Source organism: Uranotaenia lowii, chromosome 2, assembly GCF_029784155.1.
Source record: "Uranotaenia lowii strain MFRU-FL chromosome 2, ASM2978415v1, whole genome shotgun sequence".
NCBI classification, from domain to species: domain Eukaryota; kingdom Metazoa; phylum Arthropoda; class Insecta; order Diptera; family Culicidae; genus Uranotaenia; species Uranotaenia lowii.
Genome location: NC_073692.1, coordinates 81,172,483 through 81,197,720, shown reverse-complemented (window position 1 = coordinate 81,197,720; position 25,238 = coordinate 81,172,483). Strand labels below are relative to the sequence as shown.

The window sequence follows — 25,238 nt, the reverse complement described above, 5'->3', positions numbered from 1 at the left end:
CGAGGGGTCCACCGATAGCGAGATAAAAATGCTATCTTTTCTGTTTTTCAAATTAGGGCTTTGATGTTTTCGACAAAGTTGTTTATCTGATCAAAATACATAAGTTTGTAAAATATGTCAAAGTCCTGTCACATCACTCTCTGGAGTTACAGTCAAAGCAAAATAAATCTCTTGAAAAAACAGTTTTTTAAACCTGACACGTTGAAGATAGGATAAAATGGTTCGCTGTCTTCGAAACAAAGTTGTACTAAGCCACGATCTACAATTGTCTCTTACATAATAATGGTTTTAGAAGTTGCTAAAGCCCTACAGAAAGCATTTAGTGTATTTTATTGGCAATTTTGAAAGGCTCGTCCATCGAAAAATGCACATTTTCACAACACCTCTTTTTTTGTGTTTATTGTTGAGGATAAGCGGAACCATGTGTACTGTGTACTGGAAAAACCGGTTCTATCATTCATTTATGTGGTATCAAATACTAATTTAGTGCTCTACCAAATTTAACAGATTAGTTCCATTAATTGTTTTGGAACTTAAATTATTTGAAAAATCGAATTTTAATGTCTTTTAATAAAACAAAATATATTTAAAAACAAACTACAACACTTTATAAATAAATTTAATGTTTTCAACGTTTCTTCTATAAGTAAAATAGGTAATTTTTATATAAAAAGTGTATTTTCAATCGTTCAAATCTATATTAGTTCCGCCGATTCCCCCGCTTATTTCAAATGGAAATGGTTCCGCTTATCCTCAACAATAATCACAAAAGAGGGGGTGTTGTGAAAACGTGCACTTTTCGATGGACGAGCCTTCCAAAATTGCCAATAAAATTCACTAAATGCTTTCTGTAGGGCTTCAGCAACTTCTAAAACCATTATTATGTGAGAGACAATTGTAGATCGTGGCTTAGTACAACTTTGTTTCGAAGACTGCGAACCATTTTATCCAATCTTCAACGTGTCAGGTTTAAAGAACTTTCAAGAGATTTATTTTACTTTGACTGTAACTCCAGAGAGTGAAGTGATAGGACTTTGACATATTCAACAAACTTATATATTTTGATGGCTAGTGAACGGTAGACAATGTGCAACTCGAGACCCCATACACCCAACCTTCGGGTAGTGGTCATATCACCTCTTGTCTGCAACTCCGATTCTCTACCTCCCCGTGGTGCTAGCTGGGGTGCGAGCAACCTTAGCGGAGATCGGGTACCCAACCCCGGTGGATGCTTTGGTCGCATGCAGATTGAGTCAGGGGGCTTCGTACGCGTCTGTTCTCCATGTCAGGGGCGGCGTGGGGAGTGCAACAACGTCCTGGTGGTGTTCGGGACCCAAAACAGCAACATCACGACGGTCCTCCTGCGAGATAGTGGGGTTAGCTGCGGGCCTTGCGAGCCTGTGACTACAAAAAACATAAGCAACGAACAACAAACAACAAATTTCGGATGGAAATCGACAAAGACCCACGCGACGAAAAGGGACTAGCGATTGGAAACTTGGAACATGGAACTGCCGATCTCTAAATTTTGTGGGCAGTACCCACGTGCTCTCCAACGAATTGAAGAGCCGCAAATTCTACATCGTAGCGCTGCAGGAGGTATGCTGGAAGGGCTCCACGGTACGAACGTACCCAGATGGTCGTGCCATCTACCAGAGCTGCGGCAACACACACGAGCTTGGAACAGCTTTTATAGTGATGGGAAAGATGCAAAAGCGCGTGATCGGGTGGTGGCCGATCAACTCACGAATGTGCCGGTTGAGAATCAAGAGCCGGTTCTTCAACATCAGCATCATCAACGTGCACAGCCCTCACCTCGGAAGTACCGGTGACGACAAAGACGAATTCTACGCGCAGCTGGAACGTGAATACGACTGTTGCCCAAAACATGATATCAAGATCGTCATCAGGATTTCAATGCTCAGGTCGGCCAGGAGGAGGAATTCAAACCGACAATTGGAAGGTTCAGTGCGCACCAGCTGACCAATGAAAACGGCCTGAGACTGATAGATTTCGCCGCCTCCAAACGAATGGCCGTACGTAGTACCTTTTTCCAGCACCGCCTCCCACACAAGTAGACCTGGAGATCACCGTACCAAACTCAATCACAGATCGACCACGTTTTGATCGACAGCCGGCACTTCTCGGACATCATCGACGTCAGATCCTGTCGGGGCGCCAACATCGAGTCTGACCATTATCTGGTGATGGTGAAGATGCGCCCAAAACTCTCCGTAGTGAACAACACGCGAAACCGGCGCCTGCCTCGGTTAAATATCGCGCGACTGAAGCAACCTGAGGTCGCGGCAGACTACGCGCAAACGGTCGAAGCAGCGCTGCCGGCAGAGGGCGAGCTTGACGAAGCCCCTCTCGAGGACTGTTGGGATACCATCAAAACAGCCATCAACAGTGCTGCGGAGAACGTCATCGGTTATGTGGAGCGAACTCGACGGAACGACTGGTTCGACGAGGAGTGTAGGAGGGTGATGGACGAAGAGAATGCCGCGCGGGCGGCAGTGGTGCAAAGAGGCACCCGTCGAAATGTGGAAAATCACCGACAGCGGAAGAGGCAGCGAGTCCGAATTTTCCAGGAGAAAAGGCGCCGCCTGGAGGAGGAGGAGCTCGAGGAGCTGGAGCAGCTGCATCGTTCCCAAGAAACACGAAAGTTCTATCAGAAAATCAACGCATCCCGCAAAGGCTTCGTGCCGCAAGCCGAAATGTGCCGGGATAAGGACGGGGGTATCCTGACGGACAATCGTGAGGTGATCAAAAGGTGGAGGCAGCACTTCGTTGAACACCTGAACGGCGCACATGCAGGAGATCAAGACGGTGGGGGAAGGTACATCGCCGGCATAGCCAACGACGAAGAGGAGCCACTCCCAACGATGAGTGAAGTTAACACGTTCGTCGCCACGCTCATTTTGGTAGTTTTGCTAGCCGGGCCCAAAGAAATTTTCAGAGAGAGAAAGCAAAGAGGGAGAACTCCAATGTTTGAAACGTGTGGCGAAGCTGAGCGGTAAACCCAAGTAAGAGAGCGTCACCTGCTTTTTGATATGACGGGGCCCCCCAGGAACTACACCCGTCTGCCGAATATGGGTGACGTGGCGACGAACGTGTTAAGGAAGCCATTCGCCAGCTGAATAGAAATAAGTCGGCTGGGAAGGATAGCATCGCAGCTGAACTCATCAAAATGGGCCCGTACAAGTTGGCCGATTGTCTACACCGATTGATAGTGCGGATCTGGGACATAGAACAGCTACCGGAGGAGTGGAAGGAGGGGGTAATATGCCCCATCTACAAGAAGGGCGACAAATTGGACTGTGAGAACTACCGAGCGATCACTGTCCTCAATGCCGCCTATAAAGTGTTGTCCCGAATCCTACTCCGCCGCCTAACGCCACAAGCAAACAGATTCGGACGGACCAGATATTCACATTACGGCAAATCCTCCAAAAATGCCGTGAACACCAAGTCCCTACGCACCATCTATTCATCGACTTCAAAGCCGCATACGACACGATCGACCGTAACGAGCTATGGAAAATCATGGACGAGAACGGCTTTTCCGGGAAGCTGATAAGACTGATCAAGGCGACGATGGATGGAACGCAGTGCTGTGTGCGGATTTCGGGTGAATTGTCGAGTTCATTCGAATCCCAGACGCAGTCGTGGTCTTGTCGCGTACGGTTCGTTTTTTCGGTACTGCCAGGTCGGCTGTTGTGTTATTAATTTGGGTTGGGTAGCTTCGGAAGTCAGATTGTGTTGTTCGATTATAGGCATATGTTGTGCGAAGATTGATGAGTGTGGCAAAGTTCTACAATATTAGAATCAAAAAAGAAAATGTTTTCGTGTTCGTTCTGGGAATGGAATAGAATGCGGTTTCGAAAAATGGACTTTGCACGTTCGCGTGTGTAATTTCGATTTTGCTGCTATGACGAAGCGTTAGCTAAGCGCGGATTGCTTTGATGTTTTTTTTTTTCGAACCGTTTGCGTTTTTGGGTGAAGTGATTGAGTGCGCAACATAAACCCAGCCCAGAACATGTATGGACGTGTTCGAATCCATCGCAGCAAGCGGGAAATTTCCAACGAAAGAAAACTCGAAACTGGTGAGAGCGTTCCATCTATTTTACTTTATTGTTCACCTCATAAGTTGAGATAATTATATGACGTAGCCAATCTAGCATCAAAATTTTCTTTTGTTGATTTTTTTTTACTTGCAATTGTTAGAGATAAAAAAAATTTAAATCAAATGTTTGTAAAGCAAGAAATTACATTAGTTTTTTGGTTTTTCTACTATCTAAAATGATTTATCATTTGGTAGAATAGAAGTTTCACTAATAATTATTAGTTATGTCAATAGTTGAAAATTTTCTCCTTGTTTTGGAACCTCCATTAATACATATTAAATAAGAGAAAAGATTTTTGATGTTGTTAAATTAAAAAAAAACTATTGAAACACATTTTTAATTTCATCGAAATTATTGAATCTGATTTCAAAAAGACAGCAAACAGCGTTGATTTTTCTTTGTAAACTTTTTATGTTTAATAATACGGCAAACTACTATTCAAACTTTTTGTTTTAAATTTAAATTTTTTAACCTAAAAGTATTTTTCACATAAAATTTACTGCCCTTCAAGTTAACTATTATTTCTTTTTCAGGTATCAGGTAATTTTTATGTTATATATATGTAGAATATTATTTTTAATTTGAATTATATTTTCATATCGGGGATTGGGAACTAGAGGGAATGCATCTGGGGATAACCCAAAGCAATTATTGCAAGCGGAGTGGATTGCCAACCATTGTAGGTTTCTGAGGGTTGGATGCCTTCTCTCGACGAACCATCGGCCGTGGAAGCCCGAGAAGTCAATTCAAAGGCCAAGCCACACAGACATAGGCAGGACCTTGCTACCGATGGGGGAACCATACATACATACATACATACATACAATTGTCGAGTTCATTCGAATCGCGCAGGGGGCTTCGACAAGGTGATGGTCTATCCTGCATGATGTTCAACGTGGCGCTAGAAGGTGTTATTCGACGAGCGGTGGGCGAAATGCGGGGCACGATTTTCAACAGATCCAGTCAACTTATCTTGATATAGTCGGCAGATCATCTGCGGCGGTGGAAGACATCTACCGCAAAATGAAACGCGAAGCAGGAAGGATTGGGTTGATGATTAATACGTCCAAGACGAAGTACATGCTGGCCTGCGGATCCGAGACCGACCAAACCCGCTTGTCCAGTAATAACAAGGTCACGATCGACGGCGACGAGCTGGAGATAGTCGAAGACTTTGTCTATCTCGGCTCACTGGTGACCGCAGACAATGACACCAGCCTTGAGATCCGGAGGCGAATTATCAGCGGAAGTCGTGCCTACTATGGACTCCACAAGCAACTGCGGTCGAGAAGACTTAGCCCTCGCACGAAGTGTAACCTGTATATGACGCTCATTAGACCGGTTGTTCTCTACGGGCACGAGACATGGATATTGCTCGAGGAGGACCTGCGTACACTCGGAGTATTCGAGCGACGAGTGTTAAGAACCATCTTTGGCGGCGTACAGGAGAACGGAGTGTGGAGGCGAAGGATGAACCACGAGCTCGCGCGACTCTACGGCGAACCCAGTATCCAGAAGGTGGTGAAAGCTGGCCGGATACGCTGGGCGGGACATGTTGCGAGAATGCCGGACGACTGTCCTGCAAAACAGGTGTTCGCCACGAATCTGGTAGGAACAAGACGAGCGGGGGCGCAACGAGCAAGGTGGTTAGACCAAGTGGAGCGTGATCTGGCGAACGTGGGGTGCCCGAGAAATTGGAGAACGGTTGGACCGAGTGAATTATAGGAATTATGTTCGTCAAGTTATGTCGTGAGACGGAATACTAAGTAAATAAAATAAATAAATAGTTAAACTGTTTTGGATTTCAATGTACAATCATTTCTAATCATCGACCAAGGATTAAGCGCCTTTACTCGCTCTTGAAAATAAAAAGAGAGATTCGGATAATATTTATAGAACATAAAAACTTTCGAGGTCTGTTTAGAATTCAAAAGTTTTTTTAATTAAACATTTTCCCCCTAGATATAAATAAAGTATAATAATCTCCAAATGCGAAACTATCAATCCGTCAAACCAAATGGACAGAATTTTGGTGAGCGAGAAAAATTCAAAATTCAAGGTGGAAACATTCAAACTTCAATCCTTATTTTAACGAAATACAACAAAATTTTAACGAAATGAACGTTATGGAACGGACGAACAAAAAGTGAACATCTGGCCTCTGTCAGTTGATAATGACCTCCTCTTTCCAGTCTGCTCTCAAAGATTTCGCTTAAGCGGATCGTGGTCTTAATATTCATTGATTCCAAATTGCATCGTCTCCAAAAGGTGCTGATTGAAAATTTCATATGACACAGCTTTCACTTGTTTCCAATTCTCATTTGATGCCGTTTAGAAGATTTACAAAATTTTCACAATGTTCCAATAATAAACGATACACTAGCACTAGAGACATCGATTCATGTGCTCATAATCGAACCAAATGAAGTAGCAAAGACGGCGACACTAAAATAACCCGTCCGTTTTAAAACACCATTGGCTTCTCCACCAAGCACACTTGATTCAGCGGATCAAACCCAGAATTTAACTTGTCCACTTGGAGGAATCTATTATCAACATTCCCCTTAGGTTATTTCATTAATATCCACATATTTCCACCAGAAACACTCAATTTTCTAAAATTTTTGACGGAAGAAAATAACGCGTGCACTACGGTCGACCCAAGGTCTGCTCCCCTCTGATAATCCTACTATATCCGTAAATACCTTACTCGCAGAAATCTCACAACAATCTTTGAATATTTGCAGTTCTGCTTCATTTTTCTGTTTTAAAATGACACACAACATTTGTGTAGTATGGCTTCAGAAGCATAAAAATACACCGTTGGTTAAAACGAACGGTGTCTGATAAGATTGTAAAATTATCATCAATTTGTTTTCCTTTCGATTGGATTTTATTACACATAAAAAAAACTTTGTAAAAACTATCAGAGCTCTATTTCTAAAACTTTTCTAACTTAATGAGCACTTTTTTAATTCGGCAAAATATTCGTTTGGTCGAATAGTTGAAAAGGTCAATATTCGGTATTCGGCCGTTCGCCGAATACCTTTTTTCGGTACATGTCTTGTTGATTATGTGAGGCTCGAGAGTATTTGTGACTTATTCAGACAGCTTTGAATAGCGTTCGATTATTAAGGAAAAACAACTCGAAGTCTCATACTCGTAACGAACATTTTTTTTAACAAACACAAACTCATACAGGATCCCAATGAAACTTGATGTTTCCTCGAAGAGATTCCTTTTTTTCTTAACTCTAAGCATACATCTTTCAAGGATATGATGGCTATCATTTTACAAATGCTAAAACCATCAACCTATGGAAAGTGTACTATGTATACCGTGACCGGGATTCGATCTCATGCCCGCTGGCTTAGAAGACTTGAAAGCTATCCTCTACGCCACGGGCTGCGGCTTACGAACGGACGAAGGTTATTTAGCAGTTATTCGACGGAAAAAAAGGTGTGAGGATCACCACATTTGCTAACGTTTGCTTTTACTTCTCATATTCTAGCAGAAAATCAGCTGTATTAATTATAAGGGCCTATAAACCTAAACTATAAATCTTTTGTTTTCCGTTTTGCCGCTCGAATTTTTATAACACGTTCAGAAGGATAAATTTTAGAAACCATCAAACATTCCGCACTGATATAATCCAGAAGATAGATTTCTTTCAGATGAATTTCCATGCGAAAACTGCAAACTTTAATAATTGTTCCCATCGAAGAGTTAAACTTTTTTATCGTCTTCCATCTTTATAAAAATTAAACAAACCGACACGAAATATTAACACAAGGCGGGCGAAAGCTGGGCCTGGAATAAAACACGTCATATCACTTGAATGTTCACAGAGAAAGTAAATCAATATCTTTATAATACATGGAAGGTATGAACGGGGTTTTGAGACATGTTTAATCTGGATCGTGGGACGCGGCAGAAACCAAAAAAAAAAAAAAAAATTTCAAATGGGTATGAAATGAAAAAATAAAGTCAAAGTGAAAGAAATTAAATTAAATAAAAAATTACTAAAATTTTTTTAAGCAATTGGTGAGGATGCGATCAACAATATAAATATGAACATTTCTGACAAATAGGGTGTCTCATTATGACTAAGCACGATTTTGATACAACCCTGCTCATTCCGAATGACATTCAAATAGCTGATTTCTGCTGGGTGTTGTTGTTTATAGTTTAACCTTAAACTCTGTGTATTGTGAGCTCCTCTTTTCATAATTTTCGAAAAATAAGATGCTTTTTTCTGGAAAACAGCAACAAGTGCACAAATTTTGAATCAAACCAAAAATTTCACTAAGTCAGTAAACAAGAGTGGCAGAAGTGAGCATTGGAGCAGTCTGAAATTCGATTCGGAAAAAATAAAGGGAAAGCATTTTTTTCCTTGGAAAATTTGCAAATTTATCGACTGTTTTAGACTAGATTAAAAAAAAGAAACAGAAAAATCAGTTTGAACCACACATTAAAAGAAGTAAATTATCATCATGGGTTTAAAACTGTAGAAGTTATGATTATTCATTTCAAACAGTTGTTGTTGACGGTTATTTGAAGAGGGTATTTAGTATTAAACTTTTAACCTAATTTTAACAGAATGTCCGAAATTTAAGTGAGATCGCATTGAGTCTAAAGTGCGAATTGGATACTGAAACATTTTGTTCAGAAGAAGTATAAAAACTGATTTCTCATCGAAAATTGTTTTTTAACGGATTGTTTACTTTTTAATATTGATTTTCTTGATTTAAAGCTTAAATCGAAAATTTTCAAAAACAGTAACGCAAGTTTCAGTGGTGGAATAGAGTTAATCTTTATTCAGTTTCGTTCGTCTAGAGTCACTTCAATAGTATTCATTACATGAGCGATAGCTATTTGTCACTTTTCACTTCTCATGTTTCCTAACCGGGAAAGTACTCATTTCTCAATGAGTATTCTGATAAATCTACTCACTCTTATCTGTCAACACTGCAGCGTTACTGTTAACCACAGCTTGAGAAGGTTTGCTTTACAGTGTGATGTTGTAGACATTTGTACCGTGTACATCATCTCCTACTGTCATCAGCAATAATCAATGATCAATCGCTATTGTTCTCAAATTGTGTTTTGATTGGTCAACGGTGCAACAGAATCTTCTGCTGTCAGGATACGTTTTTTTCTGGAGGATTCGAAAACCGTAAGTTCAACAAAATTGTATGGGAGGGGGCGATTGGGGGTTTATAAGTGAATTTTTGGTGGAAATGAGCCCGGAAAAGCTTTTCTTTCTGTCTATGCAAAAATTTGCATTATTCTGGTTTTTTTTTCTCTTGTCATTCTACAAAACACACCGCAATCTGGGGGAGGAAGACTGAAATTTGTTGTATCGTTTTCTGTATCGTTTTTTTACTGTTCGGCAAAAAGTTAGCAATTGTTGAAAAGATTTGTAATCGTTCGAATTTTAACTTTAGATGATCACTTTCGTGTAGCGAGTCATGTAACTCAGTTGTTAAGGTGCTAAATTTAGATTAAGCTATATTTTTAGAACAACCATTAATCAAATCATTTTTATTTATCAGCTTCAAAACTTTGACGAAATTTGAGCGACTCAATACGCCTGATCATGCAATAATTTGCCAGAGCAAAACAAAACCTAATTAAATCATTGTTTTATGCAAACAAGTGCTTTTCAGCAGGCTTGGCAAAAGTCATCGTCATGAGGCGTGAAGCTGTGACTGTGAAGCCTCTTGGTCCGTCAAACTCAATTGACTGTTCCTTAACGACCAGTCACTTCGTTTGCCAGTCATTCATTCCCCATTCATTTGAAGCTAAAATAATAACCTAGTCAAGCAATCGCATTCAAGCGACCGATGACGAAAAAGAAACGCATGTATTATTATTGTTGCTCCTGCCAGCAAGCCGAAGACGACCCGCATAGCTCAATACGATACTCCATATCTTCCATACTATTCCGTTCTGATTACATTAATAGTAGCGTTCCATAATGTGTCTTGGGCCAATGTGCATTAGCTAGAAACCGATATAATATTATTCATGAAAGATACGATTAATATTCTAAGAAATAAATCGATTATTTTTGCAACGCGCTGAAATGGTTAAAAATTATTTCTCAAAGATACAATGAATCGTTTTGAAAATAAAATCATTATTTTAGCAACACGCTTCAACTTTTCTGCTGTCAGACTACACGCGGTCTGATTTCGGGAAAAAAAATACTTCGAGCAAAAGAGTTCGCGTTAATTTAACAGGCTGTGGTTCTGGCCAGATCCGGAGTTCCGAGGAATCAAAACAGCGCAAGGTAAGAGGTAAGTTACAGCACGTGAAAACAAACTTTGTTCTTAGAACGATTCTTCATAATCTGTCTCAATTGAACATTATTTCAGGTTCGGAGGAAAAACCCTGCAGCCGAAATCTGCTAGAAGCAACACCAACGTAGCAGCTGTGCGAAGCTGGTAGCTGGAGAATCGACCGAAATTGCTGCAGCAACAAACAGATACCGAGGATTGAACCCACGACCAAGTAGTCACTTCCTCAATATGGCCAAAACAGGCAACACCCATGAAAATGGCGCTATTCACATAATCCGGAAGGCGTTATTCGGAACATCCGGAAGGTGCTGGAAGTTTTTTGATAAGTATGTTAAGATAAACTTTATGTACTACAAATACAATAAATATAATAAATTGAACTAAATGTTTTTCATTGTTCCCGAAAATCGAATTAAAATGATTAATTTTGATCTATTTATCAACACTACACGATATGCTGTATCGTTATTTTTTCTTATGAGACGATCATTCGGTAAAGATTCCACGTATGATAAAGCTCGCTTCAGAGCAAGTAGAAAAAAGCAAAAAAATGAATCGTTTATTTACTTAACAACCCGTTCCCTGTATCGTTATTTGTGTCTAAACGATTCCATTTCATGAAAAAACGATTAGTTTAATCGTTCATTAATAATCCAAAAACGATAAAGGGAATCTTTTGGGTGTCTTGGGAAGAAGATAATGGGGATCGTTATTGTATGATACTGCTACATGCGGGGACCGAAGAGGAACAAGAAAAGCATTTATTATTATTGTTGCTCCTGCCAGCAAGCTCGTTTTCAGTTTTTTATTGCTATTGTTGCTCTCTGCCAGCAAGTCGTTCAATTAGTTGTACCTGTCGTCAGCAGCCGATCGAAGTGTGAAGAGATTTGCCAGTCACTCTCAGGAGAAATTTTGACCATGTGTAGGAGCTTCGCCAGTCGATGATGGAGAAATGTTGATTGTTGTCGTGCTTTATCCGTCATGCGAGTAGTGAGGCTCCGTCAATTGAGAACAGTGCAAGTCGTTTGATGAAAAAAAACTAGTCGGGTCAAGCGTGGCGGGCGAAATTTACCATCACTGCTTTTCAGCATCAAACAAGTTTTATTAAAAATCACTAAATAAGAAAGTTAAATTTTGAACCTTCGCACTGATCGGTAGATTGATGATAGAAATTTGACGTTTGAAAGATTTTTTTCTTTTTTTATTCAGTCTTCCTCCCCCAGACCGCAATGTGTTTTATGGACTGCCACAGTACCTTACTTGGATTTTCTTGCATCCTGCTTAGATCAAGCACGGAGACATAATTTTTTTTCCATAGATCAGAGCACAGTGTTGAAAAAAAGCATTTCTTTAAGTCATGCTATAGACCCGGTTTTTTCTTCACATTTTATCACTTTTTACTTAAAATAATCTTTTGTTATTATTCTATGTGTCATTTTTGACAGTTTTTATTGATTTTTTTTTGTTTTTTTTTTTGTTTGTAAGTCAGTTGCCTCCTGAGCCGATGTCCGCGAGTTCGAGCCCAAAAGTAAACATCTAACACAGTTGTACCGGATAAGTTTCTCATTAATTGTAAGCCGACTGCATCGTTGATATAAAAATCACGAATGCCACAAATATGGTGAAACGACTATAATCGAAGTAAAACAAAATGTGTAATTTTTGTTTTTTTGCATCATAATATAACTTATAGGATGAATTTAATTGAAAAGCACCATGAGATTTGACATTAATATTGCACAATATTAAAAAGAAAATTAGAATAAATAAAGGAAAATCATTACACTTGGCATCACTTGACGCTTGAATTCATCATTGCCATCAATGATTGTGGATTCATCCGACAGCAAGTTCACGATTCTCTCTCTTGATTTCTTTCCCCAGTTCACAGGGTAGAAAGAGATAATACCGAAGAAAGAGACTTTCGTGTGATGAGACGGATACGCCTTAAAATATGCAACAGGTACTGGCAACATTTGGGCGATTTCAATGAGCCTCTTGTCAAGGTACGAACGTTTGAAATGAAGGAAACAATTTTACTATAGTATTTTACAAGGAAAAATAATCACTGAACTCATCATTATAATGACAAAAAATCAGAGTTAATTCAAGAATCTGAGGAGGAAATAGTTATTCCAACGAAATTCACCTTTCACGATCTCGAGTCTACACTTCATTTTGCGATGATTTTGTTATCCACCGATCGTTGATTTATTCGCACGCGTTGTTATCTCTCATCATTGGATTGAATCTCCCTCTCCGTATCTCTCTGTATTTTTTTGTTTTTTCATTTCAAACTATCGGTTAACTTTTGCCGCACTTCAGTCTGATGATCAGTTCCCGGATAACTTATTTCGCGCTCGGTTCGGTTAACGGATATCTCGTGGGTTCCAAATTTTCAACGGCGGTTTCGGTATTTTTTTCGGTATTTGCATATGCGGCTTCGGGGTCGTAACCTGTAATTATTGCCGTTTTTATATTTTCATTCTATTCTTGTTTTTGTGTTGATCGTAAACGATCGTTCAAGTGATATGTTGGAAGGTCCAGTCAAAAATGTGCCAGCAATGGTTTTGATGGGGCTGAAATCTGAACAAAATCAATAAGAAGATGTTTGATGTGAAATGTTTTGATGTTTTTGTTTAGCAATTTCATCTTGTGTGTCAATTGTTGAGGCTGATGTTTGTGTTCCGATTTAATTTCTCGATATGAGTAAATGTTCTAAACAGGAGAGCCATACGAAAAGCGCCGATAAGAAGATGAAGAAATACGATGTCCAAAGCAAAAAGATTTGACGCAAATTTTTCTTGATTATGGATGCTGATTAACAAATACAGCATCCATAATGGTTCACAAATGATGCTGTTCGATATCAATATGTGTTATTTTGAATTTTAAGTGAAAATTTAATTGTTTTCGATGTCTTAGAATTAATCACAAGAAGCAAGTAAACATGCAATAATCAATAGAATGCAGTAAAAATAAGAAAGTAGCTTGGAAGATGTCATGAGAATTAAACACGATGAGTCTAATCAGTAATGTGTTAAAGGAACATCATAATGTAAAACTGGATGAAAGCAACAACAAGAAATAAAACAGACAAAAATATTGAATAAATTTTTATTTTGAATTAAAAACACTTAAGCAAGATGAAAACATTGCGATAAAACTTATTATTGTTCTGAATCACCTTAAACAAAAGTTAGATATTTTACGATCGGCTTAAATTTCCTATAAGTTATAATTTTTATCAGGTTTTCAATTTGTTTAAGCTTGAAAAAGGTGGAAAATATTCCCTAACCTCTGGTCAAAGTTACAGGAAACGGCAGATTTTCGATAACATTCGAGGAAGAATAAATAACTTTTTACGCATCAATGGAAAAGGTGAATGCGCATAGCGCTATACGCAAACGCGAGCACCGGAAATGTATCAATCGTTAATCGGATGCTATTGTCCGATGCTGATTTTACTCCCGCCAGACAGAGAATCACCGACCGGAGATGCATTATGTAAATTGGGGTGTGCAGCAGCAGCTTTGCTAAAAATTTAGTAGGGCATTTTTGCGTCAGCCCGTTTAAGTATCTACTAAGATAGGTTAAGTAGAACACGAGGCGTGAGCTGCAATAATCAACAGATTATTTAAGTGGTTTATTTTGTCGTAAAGCCTAACACTTTTCAAACTGGAAAATGTTTTTCGAAGAGGTATTTTCATAAAAAGTGACAAAAATATCCAACATTCGGAAAAAATGACAAAAACAAAAAAAATCACAAGAATAACAAAATTGAAGAAAATGAAAAAAAAAAATTAAAAATAATGACACAAATGATAAATATGACAAAAAGGACAAAAATGACAAAAATTACAAAAATTACAAAAATTACAAAAATTACAAAAATTACAAAAATTACAAAAATTACAAAAATTACAAAAATTACAAAAATTACAAAAATTACAAAAATGACAAAAATGACAAAAATTACAAAAATTACAAAAACTACAAAAACAACAAAAATTACAAAAATTACAAAAATGACAAAAATTACAAAAATTACAAAAATTACAAAAATTACAAAAATTACAAAAATTACAAAAATTACAAAAATTACAAAAATTACAAAAATTACAAAAATTACAAAAATTACAAAAATTACAAAAATTACAAAAATTACAAAAATTACAAAAATTACAAAAATTACAAAAATTACAAAAATAACAAAAATTACAAAAATTACAAATTTACAAAAATTACAAAAATTACAAAAATTAAAAATTACAAAAATTACAACAATTACAAAAATTACAAAAATTACAAAAATTACAAAAATTACAAAAATTACAAAAATTACAAAAATTACAAAAATTACAAAAATTACAAAAATTACAAAAATTACAAAAATTACAAAAATTACAAAAATTACAAAAATTACAAAAATTACAAAAATTACAAAAATTACAAAAATTACAAAAATTACAAAAATTACAAAAATTACAAAAATTATAAAAATTACAAAAATTACAAAAATTACAAAAATTACAAAAATTACAAAAATTACAAAAATTACAAAAATTACAAAAATTACCAAAATTACAAAAATTCCAAAAATTATAAAAATGACAAAAATAACAAAAATAACAAAAATTACAAAAATTACAAAATAACAAAAATTACAAAAATTACAAAAATCACAAAAATAACAAAAATTACAAAAATTACAAAAATTACAAAAATTACAAAAATTACAAAAATTACAAAAATTAAAAAAATTACAAAAAATTACAAAAATTACAAAAATAACAAAAATAACAAAAATTACAAAAATTACAAAAATTACAAAAATTACAAAAATTACAGAAATTACAAAAATTACAAAAATAACAAAAAATACAAAAATTACAAAAATTACAAAAATTACAAAAATAACAAAAATTACAAAAATTACAAAAATGACAAAAATTACAAAAATGACAAAAATTACAAAAATTACAAAAATTACAAAAATTACAAAAATTACAAAAATTACAAAAATTACAAAAATTACAAAAATAACAAAATTTACAAAAATTAAAAAAAATTACAAAAATTACAAAAATTACAAAAATTACAAAAATTACAAAAATTACAATAATAACAAAAATTACAATAATGACAAATATGACAAAAATGACAAAAATGACAAAAATGACAAAAATGACAAAAATGACAAAAATGACAAAAATGACAAAAATGACAAAAATGACAAAAATGACAAAAATGACAAAAATGACAAAAATGACAAAAATGACAAAAATGACAAAAATGACAAAAATGACAAAAATGACAAAAATGACAAAAATGACAAAAATGACAAAAATGACAAAAATGACAAAAATGACAAAAATGACAAAAATGATAAAAATGACAAAAATGACAAAAATGACAAAAATGACAAAAATGACAAAAATGACAAAAATGACAAAAATGACAAAAATGACAAAAATGACAAAAATGACAAAAATGACAAAAATGACAAAAATGACAAAAATGACAAAAATGACAAAAATGACAAAAATGACAAAAATGACAAAAATGACAAAAATGACAAAAATGACATAAGTGACAAAAATGACAAAAATGACAAAAATGACAAAAATGACAAAAATGACAAAAATGACAAAAATGACAAAAATAAAAAAAATGACAAAAATGACAAAAATGACAAAAATGAAGAAAAATGACAAAAATGATAAAAATGATAAAAATGACAAAAATGACAAAAACGTCAAAAATGACAAAAATCACAAAAATCACAAAAATCACAAAAATGACAAAAATGATAAAAATTACAAAAATCACAAAAATTACAAAAATGATGAAAAACATGATGAAATTTGTAAAAATGGCAAACCAATTTTAACGGTCGCCATGTCAGTTGGTATTGAAAGTTCAATCGGCTTAGTGAATAAATCGTTAGTAGGATAGAAAGCTCTTTTGCACGTTTTTAAATCCTAGCTTACTTTTCCACGTTTAACTCAAGTGGTTGGATATTTCGAAATTCTAGAAAAAAATGTTCAATTTTCATAAATTTCATAACATCGGACGCAAACCTTCTCAATCCATTTTCTTGATAATGATCGTCTAGTTTGAAAATCTTTCGAGTAACCTGCTCAAAACATCCGCAGCAAAATCCCATTTGGCTTTCACGATGTCAAGTTTGTGCTCAAATGAGGCATCAGCCGATGAGTTCCAGTCACGATCGTTCGACGAGGGGAATTTTATTTTGAGAACATTTATTCGTCTCAACAATGCAATTACTTCTTGTATTTCTTTCCTTTAGAATGCAATCTTTACGAAGCCCTCTAAAACATTGCTTGTTTCAACGTCGCTGAAGCTCTAAAAAATTAGAAATCATCTGGGTAACGATTCTATTTGAAATAAAAAAAAACTAGTTGTGAGTCTCATCTTCAACTGAATACTAAGAATAGTGCTATCAGTGCTGGGACAAGCGGGCGTCAATTAAGCGGCTGATAGAGAGTTTGCGAGTTAACTTTGTTGGGTGCGATCATCGGAAATATCACATTCAGCAGGTCGGTTAATTGATGCGGATAATGAGGAACTTGCATTGGGGCTCACACTTGACTTGGATGGAACTTAAGCATTCAGCCGACTTATAGATATTCGCAGATGAAAAGCAAATATCTGTTAGCAATTCCGATAGCACGCAAGAGCTATGAATTATAAATTATTCTACTAACTTGTCTGGTTTGTTTATACAAATCGAAGCGTGGTTGTCACTTTCAATGTTACATTAATCAAACTAAACTAACTTTGTTGTAGATTTGAACATCATATAAATTGTTAATTTAAAATGTTTCAAATTGATATTCACCATTAGACGTGCTGATGAAATGTTTGTCCTTCCAATTCAACGATATTCGTTAGCCAGTTTCGGAGAATTTATTCCATTATTATGCAATTTTTCGAAGCTATTAATAGACATCGACTTCGCAAAAAAAGGTACAAACATGGCTCCATCATTTCGGCCCCAGGCAAAACTAAATGGCTAGGGAGATGAAAACAAAAAAAAAACAAGTTCTCCTTCGAGCACCATCAACATTTTAACCATCTTTCTTACACCTGCCAAAAATTTACCCTTTGCCACAACTCCGCGAAGCTTCAATAATACTGAGAAGTCGCCTCGGCGAGGCAAGGTAGTTGTAGGAGTTTTTAACAAGCGAGACTTATGAACTTTTGTTTACCTTCTAAGCTAACCACGTGTCTGGAATCTTTTTTGTTTGAGCTCAAGAAATAAAATTTTGAAACTCAGACCTTTGCAACCTTTTAAATAGTCCGGAGAACTGAAAAAAATAATTTATGTTGAAAAAAAAACATCCCAGAAGAACTGGCTTTCTAAGACATTTACCAGAATATAAAGTTTCTGAGTTGAACGAGTTTTTTTTCTGCCATCCTCATCCGTTAACTACAAGGATTGGTCAGAACGACCAGTAGATAAAACAAGCTAAAACATCGCACAACAACCATGTTGATGTCAGGTGAAAAAAAAAACAATCAAATGAGGGGATTCTCCTTATTCAGAGTTTTTTTTTTGTTCTTGTGCGTAAATAAGTTAGAAAACTTTAAGCTTAAAAAATAAAGGAATTCACTAAACCTTCTTTCTTTTATCGGACACCGACACCCTAGTTAACAGCGGAATAAATTTCTGACAAAAAAAATCTACGAGAAATTCTTACAGGTTCATGACATATTTGTATTCATCAAACCATGAATACAAGTTTTAAAAAAATATCACAAACGTTAACTTCAAACAGAAATTAACCAATGGAATTCCCTGTCAATCGACGGAAGTAAAAATGAACTGCTGATATGATAAACACAATCGGGGAATCCGGATTCCACTTGAAGTATAGCCATGAATGCACTTAATCTATCTTGAATCTTGATGGCACTTAAGATTCTTTATCACTCAATTAATCGAAAGTGTCTCATAAGCAATCTGAAATGTATTTTCTGAATACATAAATACACTTCAACATGATTATTAATAAATCGAAACTACAGCAAATTTAATAAAATTAGTTCCAATTCGACAGTTTTGTAATATGAAGTTTTTTTATTTACATGGCGACCGTCACCAATAGGAAGAAAACTATAACATTCTGGAGAGAAATTATTTGAGAAAAGGCCAAAGAAATGTATTCTGTATAGTCTGTTTTTTTTTCTCACAATTTTGACAATTTTGTCAATTTTGTCAATTTTATATTTTGTCATTTTTGTCAATTTTGTCAATTTTGTCAATTTTGTCAATTTTGTCAATTTTGTCAATTTTGTCAATTTTGTCAATTTTGTCAATTTTGTCAATTTTGTCAATTTTGTCAATTTTGTCAATTTTGTCAATTTTGTCAATTTTGTCAATTTTGTCAATTTTGTCAATTTTGTCAATTTTGTCAATTTTGTCAATTTTGTCAATTTTGTCAATTTTGTCAATTTTGTCAATTTTGTCAATTTTGTCAATTTTGTCAATTTTGTCAATTTTGTCAATTTTGTCAAATTTGTCAATTTTGTCAATTTTGTCAATTTTGTCAATTTTGTCAATTTTGTCAATTTTGTCAATTTTGTCAATTTTGTCAATTTTGTCAATTTTGTCAATTTTGTCAATTTTGTCAATTTTGTCAATTTTGTCAATTTTGTCAATTTTGTCAATTTTGTCAATTTTGTCAATTTTGTCAATTTTGTCAATTTTGTCAATTTTGTCAATTTTGTCAATTTTGTCAATTTTGTCAATTTTGTCAATTTTGTCAATTTTGTCAATTTTGTCAATTTTGTCAATTTTGTCAATTTTGTCAATTTTGTCAATTTTGTCAATTTTGTCAAATTTGTCAATTTTGTCAAATTTGTCAATTTTGTCAATTTTGTCAATTTTGTCAATTTTGTCAATTTTGTCAATTTTGTCAATTTTGTCAATTTTGTCAATTTTGTCAATTTTGTCAATTTTGTCAATTTTGTCAATTTTGTCAATTTTGTCAATTTTGTCAATTTTGTCAATTTTGTCAATTTTGTCAATTTTTTCAATTTTGTCAATTTTGTCAATTTTGTCAATTTTGTCAATTTTTTTCAATTTTGTCAATTTTGTCAATTTTGTCAATTTTGTCAATTTTGTCAATTTTGTCAATTTTGTCAATTTTGTCAATTTTGTCAATTTTGTCAATTTTGTCAATTTTGTCAATTTTGTCAATTTTGTCAATTTTGTCAATTTTGTCAATTTTGTCAATTTTGTCAATTTTGTCAATTTTGTCAATTTTGTCAATTTTGTCAATTTTGTCAATTTTGTCAATTTTGTCAATTTTGTCAATTTTGTCAATTTTGTCAATTTTGTCAATTTTGTCAATTTTTTCAATTCTGTCAATTTTGTCAATTTTGTCAATTTTGTCAATTTTGTCAATTTTGTCATTTTGAATTTTGAGAATTTTGAGAATTTTGAGAATTTTGAGAATTTTGAGAATTTTGACAATTTTGAGAATTTTGAGAATTTTGAGAATTTTGAGAATTTCGAGAATTATGAGAATTTTGAGAATTTTGAGAATTTTGAGAGTTTTGAGAATTTTGAGAATTTCGAGAATTTTGAGAATTTTGACAATTTTGAGAATTTTGAGAATTTTGAGAATTTTGAAAATTTTGAGAATTTTGAGAATTTTGAGAATTTTGAGACTTTTGAGAATTTAAGAATTTTGAAAATTTTGACAATTTTGACAATTTTGACAATTTTGACAATTTTGACAATTTTGACAATTTTGAAAATTTTGACAATTTTGACAATTTTGACAATTTTGACAATTTTGACAATTTCGAGAATTTTGAGAATTTTGAGAATTTTGATAATTTTGACAATTTTGACAATTTTGACAATTTTGACAATTTTGACAATTTTGACAATTTTGACAATTTTGACAATTTTGACAATTTTGACAATTTTGACAATTTTGACAATTTTGACAATTTTGACAATTTTGACAATTTTGACAATTTTGACAATTTTGACAATTTTGACAATTTTGACAATTTTGACAATTTTGACAATTTTGACAATTTTGACAATTTTGACAATTTTGACAATTTTGACAATTTTGACAATTTTGACAATTTTGACAATTTTGACAATTTTGACAATTTTGACAATTTTGACAATTTTGACAATTTTGACAATTTTGACAATTTTGTCAATTTTGTCAATTTTGACAATTTTGACAATTTTGACAATTTTGACAATTTTGACAATTTTGACAATTTTGACAATTTTGACAATTTTGACAATTTTGACAATTTTGACAATTTTGACAATTTTGACAATTTTGACAATTTTGACAATTTTGACAATTTTGACAATTTTGACAATTTTGACAATTTTGACAATTTTGACAATTTTGACAATTTTGACAATTTTGACAATTTTGACAATTTTGACAATTTTGACAATTTTGACAATTTTGACAATTTTGTCAATTTTGACAATTTTGTCAATTTTGACAATTTTGACAATTTTGACAATTTTGACAATTTTGACAATTTTGACAATTTTGACAATTTTGACAATTTTGACAATTTTGACAATTTTGACAATTTTGACAATTTTGACAATTTTGACAATTTTGACAATTTTGACAATTTTGACAATTTTGACAATTTTGACAATTTTGACAATTTTGACAATTTTGACAATTTTGACAATTTTGACAATTTTGACAATTTTGACAATTTTGACAATTTTGACAATTTTGACAATTTTGACAATTTTGACAATTTTGACAATTTTGACAATTTTGACAATTTTGACAATTTTGACAATTTTGACAATTTTGACAATTTTGACAATTTTGACAATTTTGACAATTTTGACAATTTTGACAAATTTGACAATTTTGACAAATTTGACAATTTTGACAATTTTGACAATTTTGACAATTTTGACAATTTTGACAATTTTGACAATTTTGACAATTTTGACAATTTTGACAATTTTGAAAATTTTGACAATTTTGAAAATTTTGACAATTTTGACAATTTTTACAATCAGTTTTCATTTAAATCATAAGCATTGCCCTCGTAGAACGACTTTGTTGCAAGTTGATGTTCTCAGATATGAACTCATCGTGGTGTTGCTTATCTCAGTTAGAAGACTTTTGCTTTTGAGTGGTTTGATGTTAAGTGTTGTCAGCAAGAACATTCCGCTACTTACCTTTATTGAATAAGTCCTTTGCTCGCTCGTTTGCTAACTTGCTTATGCTTACTTACCAAATGAGCGATCGCTTTAACGCAGTCAGTCCGCAGCTACGCAACATTCCGATCGGACGCACGCGCAATTTTTCGTTTTGGAATTGAACGATCATTGATTCGCGTTTTGGCTGCGCATCAACAGAGCAACGTCGAAGAAAGTGTTGAAGTTTTATGGGAGAAAATTGAAGAAAACCAATCGAAGTGGTGCAATTTTCGGTGTTTTCATTCGGAGGTTTTGGAATGAAAATGAAGGTTTTCACTCTTGCTCTACCTGCGATCGAGAAGGTCTGATTTAGGTAGTTGAGTGAGTTGCAGTTGCAATTTTTAAGCCCGGTTTGGTCAGAATTCGGTGATGTGTGTTCGTCCATGTGCTTTAAGTGCCTGATGGTGATTTCGAGGCTAATCGCTTTTAAAGTGCCTTATTTTAAAACCGGTGAGCCGGCTGGGTTATTCCTAAATGAGAGGAATCGTTTAGTTAGATGAGTGATATTAAAGGCCAGCGAAGAGCGTCACAAAAAGTGTTTTAAGTTTATTGCAGAAAAAATCACCAAAAAGTCAATATCGAAAAGAAAGCGAATTTGCATAAAACAACGTGTGCTGTCTCCAAGTTAGTGATCCAGAGAGAGAAAAAAGGAGTTAAAATTCCAGTTTGGCGAAGGCGACAAGAAAGGGATCGCAAAATTTAACGCCAAAAGTTTTCAGCTGTTGGAGAGTAAAGTGTTTTGACGCAGAAGAGGAGGCAAAAAATAATCAGCTCATCGATCGACTCCTGGCCAGAATCCGGTTCCAGATCATCAACACGCATCACGCCAGAACATGACGTCGTTAACTTCAGTGCCACATATCGAAACACCGTCGTGAGTAGCCTTATGATTACTTTACTTCTATGTTTTTTGCAACATAAAATAACTGCGTCCAAAAGCACGCAAGAAGGACTATTTAGCTTCAAACTGTTGATGAAGCTGTACTGAGAAAACAAGAAAAATTACTTGCTAAATAGGTACTTACAAACAAACTGCATGCCATGGTAGAAACGGAAAATGAGAGCTTCGTGCGACCTGCTGTAACATGACAGGTTGATATGCCCGAGATGTGGAATGATCGAGGAATGCAAAAAATGTGATGATGTCAGATGACAGAAAATACATCGCACAAAAATTATTTAAGGAAATTAATCCACCAATTAAAAAAAAAACTTAAATAGTGGCAGAAATCGTTTCAATAATACTTCACAAATCTAAAATCTTTTCAGTATGGCGATTTAAATATGGTGGTGGTTCATGTGTTAACAATATGTAAATAAACTTAAAAATTAATGTTCACATGCTAACGGAGACAGGTTTAATTGAATTTTTAGTTCATAATCTTCAAAAAAATTGGACGATAAAATTGAAATTCAATAATGAGACTCTGTTTTTTTTTTTCAATTTTACTATGATGGACACCAGTTTTTCCAAAGAGCCAGAACTGTCTGTCTGTTCTCTATACACCCAAATATTTTTGAACCGATTTGGGTAAAACCTGGCAAGTGAAAGCTTGGGAAAGGTTCCTATCATAATTTGGGAACCCTCCTTCTCACTAGAAGGAGAAGGTGGTCTCTAAATAAAGATATCAAGTCTTCATAACTCGAGAACTGATCATGCAACGAGAACCAAATTTCGCATGGGAGAGTATTTCGGTACGAGGAATTTTTATATGATGGTTTGAAACCTTTCCCTTTTTCCAAAGGGGAGACAGGAAGCAGGGGAGGGGGCTCTCTTACATTTTTTTACATAACTCGAGAACTATTTAATCAAGCAAATGGAACAAAATTTGACGTGTAAGGGTATTTGGATATCAGGAATGTTTCTATGGCAATTTGAGACACCTGCCCTCTTCCAGCGGGAAGGAAGGAATGGTGGGGAGAAGCCTGCGTAACTCGAAAACAATACCAGCAAATGGAAACAAAATTGGTATGGAAGGGTATTTGGGTATGGTAAATACTTCTATGAATATTTGGATTCCTTCACTCCTTCAAACAGGTGGATGAAAAAGAAGAGGAAGGGGGGCTCCTCTACCATTTTTAGCATAACTGGTGAGCAAATGGAGCCAAATTTTTCAAGTGAAAGTATTTGAAAACTAAAAAGTTTTATATAATAAATAGAAGCCTCTTATTTATTAAGGGGGGGGGGGGGGCAATATAAAAGGATAGGAAGCTTCCATACATTTTTTTCACATCTTGAGAAATTATCGTGCCAATTAAACCAAATTTGACAACAGAGGGTATTTGAGTACGAAAAACATTTCTTTGAATATCAAGTACTCAACCTTCCATCCAATGGAGAGATAGGGTAGGGGGACGGGACTCCTTTTCAAGTGTTTTGCATAATTCGAGAACTATACTTCGAGAAATAATTGTATTTGAAACAATTTCTTCCTAGCAGTAGGGTTATTTTTCCGCAATCCTTTGATATTTCATGTATGGTATCTGGGTGCATTACACTTTGTTAGAATTTTTTTTTAAATCGAAAATTTACTGACTGTCGTTTGTTTCTAATGTAAAATCGGGCGCTGAATTCAAAACTGAAATTTTTAAAAAATCTTAGATTCTCAGAGTTTGAATTGTGTTCATTCATTTCACTTTAAGATAAAACATTTTTGTACGTAAATCCAAATATCTCGGTCAAAATTTCATCAAATTTAAATCTGTTTTCTTCTGAATGGATTTGCTATCATTCGTTTAAGTCAGTTGTGTCAACGATTAGCAGTATTTTTTATGTCTGTGGGTTTATGATAAAAAAAACTTAAAAAAATACATTGAAGAAACATTGAAATTTGAGCAACGGTTTTTGACTAGATTTTCACATTTTCACATTTTTTTTTTCATTAAAAATCAAAAACTCACGGGCTCATTAGTCAATTCCTGTTGAAAATATGAAGGTTTATTTACCTTTAATATTCAGGAAAAGTATTTTAAATTTATTAAACGTAGCCCGAGATATTTGGATTTATGTATAAATACTTTGTGCGTTTGGCAAAATGTCATATTTTATAATGACTCAAACCCGGTTTTGCTTGAATTTTTGTAATATCATATTTGAATTAAGCTCTCGATCATTCATTAGAAACATATCGTCGTCAATAAATTTGCAATTTTTTTAAATTTTTTTAATCTACTGAAATGCACCCCTACACAATAAATGAAATATCAAGGAATAGCGAAACAATCACACATTAAATTGTGAATATATCGTCACAGTAAACTCAAATCGCGTGACAATCTTCTACAAACTTATTCATCATTCATGGAACTAAAAATTCTACAGTTCTGAGCTATCTAGCATACTGCAGACATATTCTAGAATATAAAGAGTATCAGTATTGATTTTTCATACATTTTGATGAAATTCTCCATCGAAATTTGAAGTCGATTGCGCAATTGAAAAGGGTTCTGCGTTGAAAAAAAAATCTAGGAGCTCACACTCCAAATGGTAGATTCAAATATGCAGAACAAACTTTTGTATGGGGTCAACTAAAACACCATGTTCAAAGGTTCCGCAAA

General features: G+C 34.5%; 1 protein-coding gene across 1 annotated transcript in view; it reads left to right on the top strand.

The window, feature by feature from the left end:
- Positions 1-22,230: 22,230 nt before the first annotated feature.
- The window catches only part of LOC129748107 (protein NDRG3), a 214,119-nt gene continuing 211,111 nt past the window's right edge, over positions 22,231-25,238 (top strand). The window contains exon 1 of the mRNA XM_055742592.1: positions 22,231-22,554. Coding sequence (XP_055598567.1) covers positions 22,514-22,554 — 41 coding nt within the window. The 5' untranslated portion in view covers positions 22,231-22,513. The remainder of the gene's footprint in view (positions 22,555-25,238) is intronic.